A 19,154-nucleotide genomic window follows, 5' to 3' on the forward strand; every position below is an offset into this window, starting at 1 on the left:
CAAGACGATATGGGCGAACAACCGATGTTGCCAATGGTGGAAGCGGGCAAAGCACACAGCGCTAGTCTTCTGGGAGTTCCAGTCACCGATTTGACCGAACTTGAGCAACTTCGAATCCTTCTGAGCGTTCTTTCGACATTTACTACCCTAAACTTGCAATCGTTATGTCCGAGGTAACCATAAAAAAGTTAATGCTTCTGAGTTCCTGGTTCTCCACCCGTTTCTTTAATAACGAATTTGCTTACCATGTCTTGGGCTGCGCACACCAAAAAAAATCAAGGACCGCTCCGGTTTTGGTGCCACCTGACCCTAATAAGCCCTTGTGATCGAGGTCGACAGCTCTGACTTGGATAATTTCCAGTGTTGGATTATTCACCGTGAATATTCGGAGAGTTAATAATCACGCCGTGAAAAAGTGAAAAATGTACGTGAATATTCCAGCGTGAATAAACCTTCATCAATTGGAAATGCTTAAGGGAGAGCAAGAGAGAGAGAAAGCAAAGGCTCCAGAGTCCATTTATAAGTATATGAAGGTTTATTCACGCGTGAATATGTACATTCTCACTGTCCGTGAAAAATGATCAACGTGAGTATTGCCAACACTGATAATTTCAATTCTTATAGAAGAAATAAAAAAAAAGCAACTTCACTCGTTTCTCAAACCACAGTTATTCTTTCACAGTCAATGTTTTCACTTGCAATGACACTACGAATCGATATTCGGTTCCTCGGTTCTCGGTTCTCGTGAGGATGCTTATGCTTAAAAATAATGCTTAACAAAGTGCTCAACAAAAGTGCTTATCAGAGTACTTTCGTACTCATCAACAACATTTCCTTGTCGATCTTCGCCTAAAAAAATTGTATATGTCTATAAATTAAATTGTAAATAGGAAAAAAGAAGTAAAAAAAGGTACGAAATTCGTCACTTGGCGAACACGACTTAATTACCGGATCATAGTTGGATACGACATCAAAATCAATATGTGACAGGCCCTAAAATTCTTACATAAGCTGCACTTGTCATGTTAATGTCCCTCGTGACCTTTTCTACTGTTCATGAGAAAGGATATGGATTTCACACTAATAATACTGTTATAATAGACAAAAACAACAGTTGATGTTGATGATATAGCAGCATGTTTTTATTATATTTTTGCCGTGAGAGAGAGATCCTTTTTTTAAATAATAAGAATAACATGTGGTGAGTGTGTATAGTTTGATTTCATAATATGGAATAATCTCAAGTAAAAGAATTACTACAGATATTTAAAAGAAAATAAAATAATACAGAATATAAGGGAGAAAGGCGAAGAAGGAATTTTCGTAACCAGTACGAGAGGAGAGAGAAAGTATTACAGTGCGGAAGAAAAAGGTTTGGTTTGGTGGTGGGGGGAGGGGAAAAGAGGAGATGGTAAAGTAGTATTAAATGATGTGATGAGAGAAATACAGAATCGAGGCTTTATGCCTTCTCCTCAGAGTTGGCATTGTAGCTTTCGTTGACCTTGACGCCAGCTGCTGCTGCAGCGACTTCGGCACGCTTGCGTTCGATTTCTTCCTTGTGAGCTTCCAAGTAGCCACTGTAGTCGAGCTTGGTGACAATGATGGGGCCATGGAAGACGACTTCCATCTCTTCCAGAGACAAGCCCTTGGGCTCGGGAGCAAACATAATGATCCAGACCAACATGATAACACCAACGACGGCATAGATGAGATAGGTGCCCCAGGTAATGGCGTCCATCAACACAGGAGTGACTTGACCAACAAGGATGTTGGCGCACCAGAGCAAGGCCGAGGCAAAGGCGAAACCCTTGGAACGGATACGAAGAGGGAAGATTTCGGCAATGTAAATCCAGGCGACGGGAGCCCAGGTGGTACCATAAAAGGCGACAAAGATGAAAATGAAAGCAATGACGGCGTTGGCAGCCTCAGGGTAGTCGCTCATGTCAACGACGTTCATGAGCTCGGCCTCGCTGTATACAGTTTCACCGCAACCACCGTACAAACCAGCCATCAAAATAAAGCCGACGCACATACCCACAGAACCTATCATCATGAGCTTGACACGACCGAGCTTGTCGACGAGCCACATGCCGGGGATACAGAAGATAGTCATGACAACGTAGTTGACGCCGTTAGCCATAAGCGACATGTTGCCTTCAAGACCGGCCTGTTGGAACATAAGTGGGGCATAGTACATGATGACGTTGGCGCCAGTAAGCTGTTGGAAGAGGGCAATGGAACATCCGACCCAGAGGACACGGCTGTTGGCTTTGTCTTTAAGCATCGCATAGTAGCTGGTGACAGCAATGTTGTTTTCCAACTCAACGTTATCCTTAATTTCCTGCAATTCCATCAAGACGTAAGGGTGCTCCATGTTGTTGCGGCCGTGGATCTTGGCGAGCACACGGTGGGCTTCTTCGACGCGGCCCTTTTCGACTAACCAACGGGGAGAACGGGGCAAGACAAAGGGAGCCAAGCAGAGGACAATGGCAGGGAAGACCTGGACAAGGTACGGGATACGCCATGACCAGTCGTTGGTCATGTAGTTGGTGCCGAAACCGATCCAGCCAGACAAAAGCATACCAATGTCAATCATAAGCTGTTGGAAGCCGACAAGACGACCACGAATTTCTTTGGGCGCCAATTCAGCGTTGTACATCGGTGCTAAATAAGGTTTGCTTTTGTGTAAGATTTTGTAATCTCTTCCACGCCCTTGAAGATATTTGTCGGACTAAGAAGTTGCAGTTGTTGGATGTATATTAACTTACACAGCACAGAGCATGCACCGACAGCAAGACCCGCGATGAAACGACCAATAAGTTGCATAGAAATATGTACAGAGGCGGTTTGAAGAACACCACCGATGATAAAGACAAACGAGGAGATGGCAATACTGTCACGACGACCCCATCGATCAGACATCCAACCAGCAATAATACAGCCAATGACGGCACCGGTACCCATGAGAGAGTTTAAGGCACCCTAGTTTTTTTTATAAAAAAAAGAAAAGTTGTTGCTGGATTAGTATCTTTTTGATGTACAGTGCTGTCATGCATGTTGTCCAACTCGTTTAATAATAAAAAGACTTACTCGAAGACCGGGCGTCAGAGGCGCAAAGTATACTTGGAAAGGTTCCATAACCATGACACTACTAGTGACACCAAAGTCATCTGTTGCATAGGGAACATAATGATTTAGTTGGGTTTGCTATGCAACCAAGCTGGAGGAGCAGCAGGGGCATGAAAAGAAGAAAAGGAAATAGATCGGGTTGAATAATCCAGAACACTTACAGCCGAAAAGGAAACCACCAAGAGCGGCGAATGCAGTATTACTGTTATTGGATAGAAATTGTTCAAGTCAGTTGAATGAACAGAAAACGTAAATGATAATAATAAAGGAAGAAGCATTACACGTAAAGGAGTGCTGCGGCATCAGATTTGATATTGGGGTCACCCTTCGCGTCTTTAACAGCGATAATGGGAGCCATTGTGAATTATGATTAAGTGCTGTTGGTAGAAAAATATACAAATTAAAAAATGGAAAACGCCGTTGACAGAAAATCAGACAAGAGGTTGGAGAAGGGCCGTTTTATATATACTCGAGAATGGGCCGTCTGGGATCTATTTTCCCCCGTATGGAAAGCCTTCTTCGGAATGGAGAATTTGTGTGGGGAAAATCCGTACCAACTTATTACATCCCCCCCCCTCCTCCACCTTTTTCTTTTACCTTTGTGTTGCCCTTGTCTTTCTCTCTCTCCCCGCTCACTATGTTGTGCTAGGAACTCCGAGCGGCTTGCCCCACATTGTTTTTCTCTCCGCAAAAACTCTTGCAACTGGACTAAAAAGGCTGACCAATAACCAGCCGCTGAGATCATGGAATTGCGTGGGGGAGAGACATAGTGAGTAGATGGAGATATAGAGAGAGAGAGAGAGAGTGGGCAAAGAGGGCTCCAGGTTGTAAAGTTTCGCTGGCATTGAATTTGATTGCATTGAGCAGCACCGCGGATCATTTTGAAAACCACGAACCACAAATACTCCCACCAAGCTTCTTCTCTCTCACACCACATGATTCTGACTGGCGCTAGAGCTAGTGAGAGCGTCACGCGGAATTATTTTACTTTTGTAGAGAGAAAGAGGAAGAGAGAAAGGGTAGCACTAAGTGGGCAATATTCTCCTTTTGGATTTTGCCCTCTTTTCTTTGCTGTAGCATATCCTCGCATTGGTCCGCTCGCTTCAATATCTACATTTGATCACTACTATTCTTGCAACAAGATGTATGGTGAAATATAGCATCCCGAAAACGTATGCCGCGACGCCGTTGCTCGTCGATTCATCTTATTGTGGAACTGCCTTCAGAGCCACCCGCGGTGATCCAGGTCCAAAGGACGGCTAAAAGTTGGCTGAGGCGAAATTCCTCGATAGGGTTATTCCCCGTCTCTGTGGTCATACAAATTGGGAACGAGAAAAGCTTCGATTGGATGCAATTTTCCGGGGGACAGTTGCCCTTTTCCACTGTGAGCAAGTTTTAAGTGAGCGGATCAGACACGAGAAAAAGTGAAAATCACACACAGAGAGAGAGACACACACACAGCACACACACACAGACACACAAATACTTGGCGCCGTTTTTTTTCATGCGTGCTGGGCATAAATCATGAGGGTTTTAATGACGCTATAACATCGCTTTGTTCTACCAATACTTATTCCCCTCCCCAGACAGAAACAAACAAAAAGAATATTGAGCTTATGTACTCATCGGCTGATACCGAGCAGGGTTAGAGTTGTGATTTGTAATCTTTTTGATGGGTTTCTTTGATGGAAATAACGCCCAAATGACATGATTCACTAAATAGGTCACACATAATCTCTTATTCTCTTCTCTCTGGTAACATGCGGTATATGGTCACCAAGCAGCAGTAACTGAGCCTGAAATAGAGAAAATATAACACATTCGGGGGACCGGGTGACCCCGTTTCTCTAAAATACGGGCTTACTTCACTTGACTTAGGGAATCACAACGCCCGTGTCCTCATAAGAGAAGCAACAAGCGATTAGGTAAGATGCTTTGTGTAACAAATAGTCAGCTTTTTACTTGTGACAAATCTAACAAAAAGAAACGCTAGTAACCTACGATCCACGCACCCATGTTTGTGTGTGCGTTTATAGAGTTTTCCAGCTAAACCGCATCTTGATAAGCGTCCGAGCTTGTTCGCTGGTGATTTTTGAGAACATTGCAAATGGAAAGACAAAGAACAATAGGTATTACAGGAAGTTTATTGAGGAACATGGGCACACAGATTATTAGTAGAGCAGCAGCTAGTGGCGACCGAAAGATGAACCACAAAATCGAGCGAGACATAGTTACTATACAAATACAAAATCTCCTATTACATCATCAATAAAGTTCATTTACTTGTTTCCGGGCAAAGTGAACGGTGTCTAACGTATAGCCGGAGATCGTTCCACCTTTGTCACATCTTCTTCTTTTTCTCAGCTTTCTTGCTGCTGAGGTGTTCTTGACGCCAAAATATCTACGACCACCCACCCACCCACCCACTTTGGAAAAAGAAAAGTAGTAATATTACAAATGTACGCACATCATGGCGCATACGACATAAATGTTGTTCTCCAGTGCCAGAATTATTTCCTTAGGGTTTGCACATCTACACACTGTGGGAATTTAATATCTAGTGTCAGAAATCAATTGACACGATGACAGCAGGGGAAAAGCAACCTCACGGATTCGACGAACTTTAAAATGTCTACCATGGTTATTGGTTTATGGCTTTGCAGCAACGTTTTTCTTGGTGGACGAATCGGACAAAATGTCTAAATGCGTAATAGCAAAGTAGATCTGCCTACTCTTTCTTGGCCTTCTCGCCTTTCGTGCCTTACATTGTTTCTTCTACATATACTGTGTTCGTTGTCTTGGCCAGCTCCGCTGGTACACTGCTCACACTCGTTTTCTGATCGGCGGTTCAATACCGTAGTAAATGATTTGAAACATTCTGGGGAAATAACCCTTTTATCCATTGCCGATCACGATAATTTCAAGAAGCTCTCTTTTCAAAAATTTTAGAGTTTTTTTAGTGCAAAAAGACTACCACTTGCGCTACTACATATGCTCCTGTCGACTAACACGACTTTGTTAATGTCCTGTTTTTGCAAGATATCTACATGTCGCATTCAAGTAAACGAATTGGCGGGGCTGTACCTGCCATCATGGCGGAGAAGGGGTGGTTTTGGTTAACGCTGAGTTTTTTGTGATCGGGCAGGATGTGACAGAATGTGAAAATTACTAAAAGTTCATATGGCAGTTGGCAGCTGTGATTTTAGTCCTACTTTATGCAAGACGATGTATATAGCAACATGAAACAAAAAACAACTATGCCATCTTCTCCCCTTCCAGACAGCGAAAGGGAATGGTTGATCCATCTTTGACAGTTTTTGGCGGTGACTAAATGAGCAGAATTGGTTTTTCTTGACAACAATGTACTATCGGACGTGACACCGGCTTTCAACACGATCAAAATTCTTCTTCGATGGGTTGGGCGAGTATGGCGGAAGGTGCAATATTTGAAGGCCTTGGTTTGCGACCGCCTTGTTGAACGTTTTGTGTCTTGTGGATAGCAGCATCATCCATAACCAAGTATCTTCCGCTCATTCCGTTTTCCTTAAGCACCTTCATAAGCTCGATGATTTAGATGCCACAACTGCTTGTGGTCTTCTGAGACGCAGGTTTACTTACACCGTCACCAGCAGTGCCACCCAAGATTGTACTATTGACACCCGCGGGACCTTGTAACCGATGCTTTTGCAGGAGCACCTCTCGCTGCGAACGACCGGAATATTGCATGATGTGCATGTTGAAACCAGCCTCATCAATATAAACACGCTTTGTAGTCAATGCCACTGATTTTGCCATCGTAGCCCCCGAACTAATCCGAAGGCGGTGGTCTCGCCAGAGTTACGGTACTCGGTGCTTCATTCCAGCCTTTCTTTCTTTATAATCGTAAGACCACATTTGTCTTGACATGGTGTTTCAAGTCCACTTTGAGTAATGGCTATAACAAATAGAGCAAAAAGCGATTCCTGTGCTTCTTTGGTGTTAAGATTGGTGGAGGACTTGCTCATTGTCGTCAGGAGGTATGGTTTGCCATCAACAAAGCGTTTCCAGTAGCGTTGAGCAGTTTTTTCTGGGATCAGAAGGTCGCATCCAGCTTCTGCTGCGTTCTAGGTAACGTTTTGAGAATTCTGTCAATCAGTTGGATTAATTTCTGCGTCTCGATACACTCGATGAGCCCCTGTAGTATTAAAGAGCTTTGGGTTAGTATGAAAAGTAAATGAGCGTCCCCAGAATATAAGATAATATACTTTTTGCGACAATGGTTTTTCGCTAAGGGATTTTGCGAGGTTTTCCTCTGCCCTTTTTCCACTGGTTTGTCTGTCGCATTTTGAGTAGCTACGGTGACGTTCGAGGTCGAAGTCGGAGGACCCATTAGCTTGGATATGGAATTTGCCTGCTATAATCACGACCATCAGTTGGTAAAATGGCTTTAAGTACTTGTGATGTATTTTTTATGTTTGTAATCGATACAAGAGATTGCACATCACCAGTAAATCCGTGGCACTCGTCGAATATACTTTGATATACGTCGTTCATTTCGATTTCGTCTTCACACATATCAAACGTCATTGTCATACGGCAATAGAAGGTTTCGAATAGATAACATATAAGAAATGAATGAGAAGTTGAACAATGATGGGATAGAAGTACTGTTCTGCCTTTATTCTTCCCATTTTCTTTGTGCATCCATCACATAATGTATTAGTTGGGTTTTACACAACAAGTGTCCGCTAGATAATATCACACATGTTTATGCGATTAAACCTATATACAACATAACCATTACTGTATATTTCGTTAAGCAAAGACAGTGTCTGGAATAAAGTCAGCAGTAAAAACTGTTTTTAATAGCCTTTGTAAAGCTCAAAGCCAAGACGTCACTTTGACTTGGCTAATCATACTGATCTGTGGGGCAAGAGATCGTGGCCGTGGGGTGGTGCTGGCATTTTCGGATCAAATTTGCGGCTGTTGATTTTGGCATGTCCAATCTTGCACCAACTTGTTCAAAGGAAGCCCTTCGTAGAAATACGTGTGTAAAACCATAACAGCATCCTCCTTGGTATAATGGCGGCGTGTTCGTCGTTGACATAGTTGTAGTGGTGATGATGATGGTGGCGATGGGAGTTCTTCATATCATTCTGCAAATGGAAGTTCGTTGCTTAGTTCCTTTGTATTGCGTGCGTCTTGGTCTTGCATAAGCGTGTTTTCTTCGTATGCAATAAGGTCTTTGTGCATGCTTTCAATTCTTTGGTTTGTTGTAGAGTCGAGCATTACTTTTTAGATTATTCTGATCAATGAATCCATGGCTCGCTACCTATAAATACCCTAAAGTAGGATGCTCTCTTTGTAATGTTTACCAGTGATGCTACTTGAGAAGAATTAATCCGTTGATATATGTTAAGCAAAGCTTTAGCTCATATGAGAAGTTACCAAGCACTTGATGGGGATAATTTGAGCTCAAGGTAGTGACGAAAAAAAAAACCTCACTCTATAAGAGTATTTTTACAAATTAACAGAAGAAAAGTATACTTCTTGATGTTGAGGGAGCCCACTTATCCCTGATGGCATAATAGCACTAGTCATATAAGTGTATATCGTCATAGATTGCAACAAGCATGTACGTATAGACTGTCCATATAGCGGAGCACTGTTGCTTGCAATGTCGCTTTCACGCCATGTACAGTAATCGCGTTATCAGAGTAGTAAGTGCGTGGAGTATGGAAATAGACTCGAGTATTATTTATTCTGGATAATGAGTAGAATTCATTATTTTGACACTAGTTGTTCGTATGACGTATATAGACGATGAGCAGTATGTAAAATATGCTACACTACTGTTATCATCTGTATGCTGCTACTGTTTTTATTTAATGGAAAGGACCTTTTTAATGTTAGTCACCTGTTAAATTATTATATAAGCAAACGGTTATTGTAGCCATCCGACACGTCTCGCACTAACTGGCAAACTCACAGTTTACGATTGGCGAGATAGCTATGGCTCACCCGAAGTCTCAGTTGACCGTTTGGACATTTTAAAGGCTGCAAACGGCTACAAACGGTAGCAAACAGCAATTTGTATCTTTCGGATGGATAGTACAAATTTACAAGACCTAGCATATTGCTGGCGCCGATTATGCAGCCAATCACAACGGTCTATAAGCCACAGTCGTTCTATTCCATTTCCACACAGCACAAAAGTGCCAGGCCCGTTTACCGCGACTATTTAGGTGTTAAAGCATGTTTCGCACCACAGCTACACGATTTATCCAGCGGGCAGCAAGACGCAGCTACTCCAGCCAGGAGCCAACCGAAAAAGCTTCTTCAGCTGCACATAAGCTTGCACAAGAGGCATTAGCACAAAAGACCGGCGGCGGCAATCGCAAGGCAACATTACCCAAGGGTGACAAGAAGCCCGCCAAGGCTGCTAGTGAAAAGGACGGCCATTGGAAAGCTTATGCTTTGGGGGCTGGTGCCGTAGTTGGCACTGGTCTTGGTTTACTCTTCTACTACGGTACGTGTTTCATTGAGACAGCAGAAAAAAAAATGAAAATTAGAGGAAAAAGAGGGAAATTAAGGCGTTTTCTTTGTATTCGACTTATTTCCACTAGGTCGTCCGTTTAACGATGGTCGCGAAGACAAGGTAACTTATTACGACATACACACGCATAAGGAGACAATTAAATTTGAACTGTAATTGACACAATGAGCGTTACATTAGTATGTCAATAACGATCCCTTCTCAGCAGCTTACAACCGATGCTTCGATCGCTACAATGAGTTCCAAAAGGTATCGTGGTGTTACTGTGTTTGACATATGTCCGGACGAAGTTTGTACCAAGGAACTATACTAAACGTTGTTGTGATGAATCGATACTTAGAAAATGCACGAACCCATGTGGGAGAAGCTTCTTCCTGATCCTCTTCCAGAACCCTATCAGCGTCCGTATACCTTGGTTATCAATTTAGACGATACCTTGGTGCACTCAACGTGGGATGTAAGAAACTGTTGCTTTTAGTTCATAATTCCAAAAACATTGTTGCTCTAAAAAAATGAGGGGAACGCAAAGGATCTGATGTGGCGGTTGGCAACTTGATATAGAGCAAACACGGATGGCGTCATGCTAAGCGACCTGGTGTCGATTACTTTTTGGCGTATCTTTCCCAATTTTACGAAATTGTCATCTTTACTTCCCAAACATCCATGGTAAACACATAATACTTTTGCAAAAAAGAAAAAAAACTGCGTTTGTGTTTTTGATTCTTTGGGATGCTAATTCACCAGTAAACGACAAAACCAGAACGCTCAACCTATCCTCGACTCGCTTGATCCCTACCAATACGCCATGTACAGACTTTATCGTGAAGCGACGCGCTATGTTGACGGAAAATATGTCAAGGATCTATCTCACTTGAATCGTGATTTGAGCAAAGTTATCATCATGGACTCCAACCCAGACTCGTTCGCGATGCAGCCAGAAAACGGTGTTCCTCTGCGACCATTCACTGGCAAGCCTAACGATCAGGGTCTTTTGGAATACATTCCTTTCTTGGAAGGTAAGACTGGTGGAATGAGAGAAAATAACATTATGCAAATGTGTATATCGGTATATAAACAGTTAACATACTTAATGATTATATGAACCACGATAGGTGTTGCTTTGTTCAATGTTCCTGATGTCCGACCTGTCTTGAAGGCTATGGAGGGTGGTCATCTTCCTGAAAAATGGGCCGAATGGGAAAAGAAATACAATGATCAACACCGGTTACAGTGGGAACAGGAAAAGACATCGAAACCTCGTAACCTTGGTTCCTTGTTAACTGGTGGAGGTGCTGCCGGCCAAGAACAAGAACAAGGTCCTCCTCCTACCCAACTTGAACAATTGCGAAAACAGATGCGTGAAGGTTTCTCCGCCGAGCATGGTCAAATGAGACAGCAGCAGGATGAAATGATGAAGAAGGAAATGGAAGCACAAAAGGAAAAGATGAAGGATATGAAGATGACTGTATGGGACTTGATGACACAAGTATCTTCGGTAAGTTTGGATTTACATCCTGGGCCATTAGGATTTATTTTGAGCTGCATGGAGAGAAAGGGTGGCATACTGTATCTAATTTGTCTATTTCTTTTAAAACGGTTTTCATTTATTAGGGCCAACCTATTGTTCCACCCGGCGGTGAAGGCCAACAACAGCAACAGCCTTCCCAGCAATAAAAACTTTGTAGAAATTGTTTAATACTTTTGAAAATAGAATATTTCCCTTTAATCCTGTAACAGGTCTATGTCTATCATCTAATAAGTTGTATGATGAATTGCAAATTGGAAGCTTGTGGGTGTCGTCAGTTTAAGCAGTGAGGGGAAAGAAAGTAATTTAAAGCTACAGTTTTCTATGAAGGAAAGAGTACACGATGAATTACCCATATACTTTGGAAAAAGGCTGCATGCACGGCGAACATGTCCCATAGGATGCAGTACTTTTCTTCCTAACAATAATCTCAAAGCTACTATATTTGATTCCGATCTATGTACAACTTTTTAGACGATTCGACGTTTATTGGTACCTGAATTTCAAGTTTGATAACTGTAGTATCCATTGATGCACGAATCTAATAATATGCTTGGACAAAGGATGCAAGATCAAAAAGGCCGACTGTTGTAGTTGGAAGAAAGAAGAATGGAACAAAATTACCACACCTGGAAAATCATAGAAGCGATCATCCATGTTGAAAATCTATGTACAACGATACACAGAAAATATTTTATCTTAAGAGTCTCATAACAGTTGTTGTTTATAAATGTCTTTATAATGTTTCGAACGCATGGCAACGAGAAATGATTGTTGGGATAATAAATGATACAAGAAGGGAACAAGACGGGAACAGTAATGATATGTTTGCAGAGAAAAAGAAAAAAGGGATTAAAACCAGAGAATGAGTAGCGAACAATAAGTATGCGTATATATAAGATGTCAAGTATGTAAATGATAGGAGAATGGATAAGGATGAGAAAGATTTAAATTTTGGTGAAAACGCCGTGGGTCATTTTGATCTTCAATGAAAGAAGCAGTAAAGCGCCGACTATGAAACAAGCACCTGTGTACATTTTGTAGCTAAAGTATGGCTCGGCATCCAAAGCGTTCTCGATGGCACTTGCAATGTTGGGTCCCACAATGGAAATTGTGTTGGAAAGCATCATCACTGATAATGCTGTTGGGAATTTTTCAATACCGACAATTGTGGCAGTAATTGGGGAAACTATTTGTTGTATCAAAAGACCAAATCGTTAGATATACACGTCTTAAGCTAATGTGTTTGCCTCCTGCTTCTACAAGATTAGTTCTTTGGCGCTGTTGGAACTTACCCAGGGTATAGTATGCAGTGCTGAACGCACCATAGACAACAGCGAATGCCATTATTGTGTTGTAGTCAGTGGCTACCGTCCAGATGCCGAAAGCAGCAATAGCCGAAAGAAAGGATGCAAGAATTAGAGTGTTCAATCTGCCAATACGATCACCGATGTATCTGATAGCATCATAGGCAAAGTTTCATTTAGATTTCTGTTACTGATGGGTATCGAAAACTAATAACGTACCCTGCACTGATACGGCCAAGGCAGTTCGATCCAGCTAATACTGCAGAAAATGCTGTACCGTCATCGCTACTCAGCCCGTGATAAGAAGCATACGCTGTAAGACGAAATCGAATTGAAGATTAATTAGTATACATTTTCCATATAGCATCATATGGTTTTATGCTCGAAGACTTACATGGAAGGAAAAAGAACGGAGTGAAGCAGCCCATGGTGGCAACCACCGACGCAATCACCCACCACAGGAAAATTTTATCCTTGAGGATACTGAAATCGAAAATCTCATTGAGCTTGGGTGGCGTTACTGCAGGCTGTTCTTCTCCATCATCTGCTGCTTTGACTTTTTTATGTCGTGGATACTTTTCCTTTACCAGGATACATGTAATTGCATTCATGCCGAGGTAGATAAAACCCAAGATGCGGTAGGCCCTATAGTAAGTATTTATTGTCAGCGATATCTACTCTCAAGCGATGTGCAGTAGTAACTATATACAATTTTGCTTATATTCTAGTTATATAACATACCATGCGATTCCCACGCGGTTTGTCAAACTGGAAATGATGAATGGCAAGACGACACCACCAACACCACTTCCGCTGGTAACAATACCTAGGCCCAGTCCACGTCTGCGATTAAACCATTGTGGTGGGACACTTACCGCAGTCTATTGTACGTTTGAGAATTTAGTTGCTATTGCGTTTGTTGAACACTGCTGCTTAGAGAGGAAGTATTTGAATGAATATGGTGATACTTACCACATATAAGAAAGCCGCACCGATACCAAACATAACTCCTTGTGTGAGATACAAGTGCCAGATCTTATTACGAAGAAGCATTGACGAGCAAATTAGGAAAGGAAGAAGGCGTGGTTGTCGTACATAATAGCGAAAATCCAACTATGTGTGCCCGTACCTGAGTAGTGAATGCGGCTAGTTCCAATCCTAGAACCATGACGATGACACCCAACGCGATGATCAAGCGGATATCAAATCGTGCCGAAAGAATTTGGAAAAAAGGGCCTGCAATGTTGACCATAATTCCGATCAATGTACCCGCGAAACTAAGCTGGAATTGAGCATCAGGGACATCGTGGAACACATCTTTTTCAAAGTAGGCTTGGAACACACCTGTGGTATTATACAATCAGGTTATTGTTATTTGTTAGTATACAAAGCGATAAATAGATCGATCTAATACATACGTACCCCATGCTGTCTCTGTTCCGAACGAAGTGAAATAGCCGAAAAACGCACCGACAACCACGGCCCAGCCATAGCCTCCGTCTGGATCAGTGTCATATGCATCGTTTGTTTCCCACTTTTTCTTGCCACCTAGTGGATATGATAGTAAATCAAAAAGCGGCAATTATAAAGTTTGTCTACATAGTCATCTATCAATAGCAATGAAACTATTACGCGAAAAAGAACTTACGATTAACTGTGGTTTCTCCTTCCGGTTCAATTACGGTTTCGGCGCTAGTGGAGCAAGAAGAGATCGAGGGATCATATTCCGTTGAAAGATGAAGTGTTCTGGCGTCTTGATTTGACCGGTTATCAGGATAATCGATTACGGTGGAGGTCCCAACAGCTGCCATTAAATTGGATGGAAAAAGCTGATTCGCAACGACAGCGTTAAAAACTACGATCCTGCCGCGATAATTGATGACTCGTGTAGTGCATCGTATCTTTAATACCTCTAACAAACTAGAAACTGAACTGAATATAATTTTTTGCAATCAAATGCTGGCTGCTTTTATACATTTGCCAAAACTCAAAGTTTTGTGATTGGTCCTCTTTTCTTTTTGTTCCTTCTGTTTTTGTACATTAGCGTGAGCTGTAATACAAATCCTGGTGCATGAGGAGAATCAAAAATTTTTTATGCCATAATCGCATCATAATTCACAGTTCGTTTTCTTTACTTAACTTATGAGATTGGATTCGACACCATTACTTTTTGCTTTGAAATAAGGAGCAAATGGAATGTATAATGGATCCTAGCGAATACCTTCTGCTTCAGTGGTTTCTACTGTTATGTTTCACTCGGTAAAATGTCTAGACCTAAAAAACGACGAAATTTCAGACCAAAAATAATTTCATTCCGAAAAAACGGAATTCTTTTAGTGAGCCATTGGCTCTAGGAGTGTAATTTTTGTTAGGAGTTACAATGTTTCAAACAACTTACTGAGTCTCTCTTACTGCTAGGTCCTTGCTTTTATCGATAACAATAGGTCGTGGCCCCTCCCCCCACGGGGGGAGAAGCGATGTGAGAGACGTATCATTGATATCATGAATTAACCTTCTTATTGTAAGATTATATTTCACAACAAATATGCAAAATCCATGTTCGAAAACCACCGGAAAATCACGTAATCGAAATAGTACGCAGCAATTATTGCTAATATAGCGAGTTTCGATCGATTATCAATTTAGCGTTTCGTTTTCTTAGTGTATATCGAGCATTACACCAATCGTCATCTACGGCAATTTGATTTACCACTATCGCTATGAGTAACAGAAATCGAAGACTGTGACAAACGAAGGTAATCGAAATGTATGTGGAAGAAGATGAAGAAACACCTAGTAAACTAATGTAGACGAGCAACCAAAAATTTAGATTTGCCACTCATCCGGGCACGCTCCACGAACCAGAATTGTCACTTTGTACACAATTGTGCTCCTTTAAATATATCCGAGATAGCGGCATACTGTTTTTTTTGCAGCGTACTTTTTTCCGCTCTGTTGCATGTATTTACAAACATATAAGTAAAAAATTTAAAGGTGTTAACTGCTAGGTGATGTATAATCTACAGTCTTTACAGACTAAACAAATGCTTCCTCATGATGCACTACCGTTGTTTTTTCATGTCGCCACTTTCAATATGAAAAGAATAAAATGAGTCGTCGAAGATGATGTAAAAAAAGAAGACAATTAAAACGACGGTGTGCACGACAAAACTGAGGTGTGCTAGTTCGTGCATGTCCGTGCGCTTATATATCGAAGTAAGATTTTTCCATACTACGATGTTATAGTCATCTCCTTGACCGACGACATAATACCCAAGTCCATATTGAAGAATTCTAAGTCGTATTGATTTTACTAAACAGGAGAAATATACGGAGGAGTATATGCAATGAATGAATTTGAAACAGGAATACAAAATGTTTATGCATATATATGAAGGGGAATTACAAAACGAATTAATCAAAAGTTCTTTTTTTAAAAATTTTCGTAAAAATACCACGGGTCATCTTGAGTTTCAGTGCGATAAGCAAAATGGCACCAAGACCGAAGGAGGTGCCTGTAAACAATTTGTAGCTCAGGTACGGTTCTGCATTTACGTTGTTTTCGATAGCACTCGCAATGTTTGGACCCAAAATTGCAATGATGTTAGAAAGCATCATGACAGACAACGCCGTCGGAAATCTTCCAATGCCAACAATAGTTGCTGTAAGGGTGCCACTGCATATTGATATAGAAAAAACGAGCAAATCGTGTCAGTCAAACAAGTATTTATATGTAATCAATGTATATATCATCTGAGGAATAAGTTTGCCTCGGTTGAATGATTCGAGTAAGGACAGATACGTTGAAAATCTTACCGAGCATGTAATAAGCAGATGCAAATGCACCGTAAACTATCGCAAATCCAATGACCATATTGTAATCGTGAGCAACATCCAGATGCCGAATACCGCGATAGTTGAAATCAAGCAACTAATGATGTACGTATTTGGCCTTCCAATACGATCAGCAACAAATCTAAGAAGGAAAAAAAACATATTACGTCAATTGGTTTTCTCTTGCACGGTTGATGGTTACAAAAAACAAATACCCTAAGACGATACGAGCAACGCAGTTGGATCCAGCGAGAACGGCAGAAAAGACGGTTCCATCTGCGCTACTCAAACCGTTGTATATAGCATACGCTAGAAAAAAAAAAGTTATTATAAGCTGCTTAAAAGAATATGGTTATTCGATAATATCGCTCTGTCACTCTTACATGGAAGGAAGAAATAAGGGATGAAAACACCCTACGACGCAATCATTGAAGATACCATCCACCAGAGGAATGTCGTATCCTTCAAAATACTAAAGTCGAATATTTCTTTCAGAGTGGGTGCCGCCACTGCTGGTTGCTCTCCATCGTCTACTGCTTTGATCTTTTTGTTTCGTGGATATTTTTCTTTCACTAGAATGCACGTGATTGCGTTCATGCCGAGATATGTGAAGCCTAGTATACGGTATGTCCTGTAGCATAGCATATGGAGCAAAAAAAAAGAATTAGATGTAAGCACAAACTTTGTGATATGTAAAGCTTGATAACGTTTGTATATATGGTATCGCTAATGCCATCTTTTGTTCATACACTACCATGCAATCCCCGTTTTATTAATCAACTCATTATCACAAAAGGCAAAACGACGCCTCCGACACCAGCACCATAGGTAACTATGCCCAATCCCAGTCCTCGTCGTTTGTTGAACCATTGCGATGGGACGCTCAATGCAGACTATGTACACGTCACATCCGCATATGATATTGTAAAATAAGTATTCGTTCTCTCACTTAAAATACAGTAGTTTGTTTTCATTAATGCTATACGTACCACATATAGGAATGCTGATCCCAAACCAAAAAGAACACCTTGCGTAAGGTACAAATGCCAGATCTGATTTTATAATCAATTAGCCCTAGTGTAATGTATCAGTTATAAGCAACGATGGTATACTCTACTTACTTGACTTGTGAAACCCGCTAATTCCAGTCCTAAAATATGATAACGCCCATCACGATCACAGGTCGAACGCCAAAGTGTGCACTGAGGATCTGAAATAAAGGTCCTGTGATATTAACGATAATGCCGATAAGAGTACCAGCAAAACTAAGTTGGAACTGGGCATCTGCGACGTCTTTAAACATATTTTCTTCGAAATATGCCTGTAGAACACCTAAAATGTGGATTTTCAAGTAAGTAACACATATCATACCAAAAGAACCAGGCCGTTTCCGTTCCAAATGAAGTAAAGTAGCCAAAAAATGCACCAGCGACTACTGCCCAGCCATAGCCACCATCAGGTCCGGAATCATACTGATCATTTGCTTCCCATATTTTCACGGTATCTGCTCCGAAAAAAATGGGATCATTCGAGCACTCGTTCCGGGTAGTATGGAGTTCATTTAAGTTTTAATGCTAGGACTTACCATCAACAGTAACAGCAGCAGCAGCATTACTAATCACATCTCCTTCAGTTACTATCGTGTCAGCCTATACCGTGGATCAAGAATGGACGGAAAGTTCTTATCTTTCTGTCGTAAATTGTATGTTTCCAGTGTTGTGATTCACTCTGCTGTCAGGATGCTCGCTATATCTAGTAGACGCCGTCGCAATTGCCATTAAGAGATGTAGAAAGAAGGCTGACAATATCGTTCAAAAGATCAGATATCCCATACGAAATGGTATCGTTACTTTTTCATTTTTCTACCTTGTTTCGACTACTGAGTCAGATTTATATGTAGACATAGCAAGCTGCTTTTTATAGATACAAAGAATGATCGTACCTCTCTCGTTTGTGTTTGTTCATGCTTCCTTTAATAGTCGGTGGCTGTAACACAAGTACACGTAAGAGGCAAAGGCGAGAAAGAACAATGTGGCCCGTCCATGTGTCGATTTTCATGCATCAGCTCTTATATTTTTGTGGAATGTTCGCAACTAATCAAACACTCGGAACAGCCATTTTTGCGACACATCTTAACAGCAATGTCACCTCTTCCTCTTGTTTAAAACTTTAACACACTACACGCTACTCCGAATATGGTATTATTTGGGTGACTCATGATGCCTGCGGTACATGACAGTATATGAGAAGAACGAGGAGGGAACGAGAACTTTTTTCGGGAGGAGATACCAATTTGTTAAAGCCAAAAAGTACTACGAGAGAGAGAGGAAGAGAGATTTGAAGAAAATTTTTTCCCAGGCTCTTTATCATGGTGGCGTCTGCTTGATCTTATCTAATATCTAGTGATCAAGTGCAAACCGATCTGTTTATATTTTCTCGTTGGCCTCCGGAGCTGTAAAAGGCCAACATTACTACGTATTTTGTAGTGTTGTCGTCGTGAACAGTGCTGCTACGGAAACTAGTGGTACATGGCACTAAGTAGATCATAGTAGCATGCGTAATGATCCTGGCCAGTGATATCATGCATTGGGTTCGCGTGCCTGTAAATCCGCGCAAAAGCGGGTTGAAATTTTTAACATGGAAATAAGGATTTGTAAAAAAAGGATGTCAACAGGACCTTTTGGCGTCAGTTCGCTGTAACAACTGTGGTACATAGTGTTTAAGGTTTAGCTTCAACCCGAATTACAATACCAAAAAAAATTCATGCGGGCCACGTTTTGCACAGGTCCAGTCTAAAGATATCGTGTGCAACCTAGTGTTTCAT

At 41.4% G+C, this 19,154-nt stretch overlaps 4 protein-coding genes across 4 annotated transcripts; 1 reads left to right on the forward strand and 3 right to left on the reverse strand.

Annotated features, from left to right (window-relative positions):
• Positions 1-1,121: 1,121 nt before the first annotated feature.
• On the reverse strand, positions 1,122-3,578 carry BDB00DRAFT_807287 (general substrate transporter). The gene is made up of 5 exons (XM_053122323.1): positions 3,411-3,578; positions 3,291-3,331; positions 3,091-3,170; positions 2,769-2,982; positions 1,122-2,664 (listed from the first exon to the last, which is right to left on the reverse strand). Exons 1-5 carry the CDS (start codon positions 3,485-3,487, stop codon positions 1,460-1,462), a joined length of 1,617 nt encoding a protein of 538 aa, XP_052983078.1. The 5' UTR covers positions 3,488-3,578; the 3' UTR covers positions 1,122-1,459.
• A 5,641-nt stretch (positions 3,579-9,219) lies between these two features.
• Positions 9,220-11,539, forward strand: BDB00DRAFT_807289 (HAD-like domain-containing protein). Its single transcript, XM_053122324.1, has 8 exons — positions 9,220-9,637; positions 9,735-9,766; positions 9,845-9,913; positions 10,005-10,121; positions 10,226-10,330; positions 10,425-10,680; positions 10,777-11,159; positions 11,276-11,539. Exons 1-8 carry the CDS (start codon positions 9,364-9,366, stop codon positions 11,336-11,338), a joined length of 1,299 nt encoding a protein of 432 aa, XP_052983079.1. The 5' UTR covers positions 9,220-9,363; the 3' UTR covers positions 11,339-11,539.
• A 558-nt stretch (positions 11,540-12,097) lies between these two features.
• Positions 12,098-14,422, reverse strand: BDB00DRAFT_74287 (major facilitator superfamily domain-containing protein). Its single transcript, XM_053118483.1, has 9 exons — positions 14,145-14,422; positions 13,915-14,044; positions 13,626-13,840; positions 13,469-13,531; positions 13,238-13,377; positions 12,891-13,141; positions 12,716-12,809; positions 12,485-12,645; positions 12,098-12,378 (listed from the first exon to the last, which is right to left on the reverse strand). The coding sequence occupies exons 2-9, from the start codon at positions 14,015-14,017 to the stop codon at positions 12,137-12,139; spliced, it is 1,269 nt and encodes a 422-aa protein (XP_052983080.1). The 5' UTR covers positions 14,018-14,044; positions 14,145-14,422; the 3' UTR covers positions 12,098-12,136.
• Positions 14,423-17,106: 2,684 nt separating this feature from the next.
• On the reverse strand, positions 17,107-17,942 carry BDB00DRAFT_785259 (uncharacterized protein; the record flags this gene model as incomplete). Its single annotated transcript, XM_053120527.1, has 5 exons — positions 17,107-17,223; positions 17,320-17,382; positions 17,452-17,554; positions 17,702-17,802; positions 17,916-17,942. 5 exons carry the CDS (start codon positions 17,940-17,942, stop codon positions 17,107-17,109), a joined length of 411 nt encoding a protein of 136 aa, XP_052983081.1.
• Positions 17,943-19,154: the final 1,212 nt, after the last annotated feature.

Source organism: Zychaea mexicana, assembly GCF_025766255.1.
Source record: "Zychaea mexicana strain RSA 1403 chromosome Unknown BDB00scaffold_12, whole genome shotgun sequence".
Classification (NCBI taxonomy): Eukaryota; Fungi; Mucoromycota; class Mucoromycetes; order Mucorales; family Lichtheimiaceae; genus Zychaea; species Zychaea mexicana.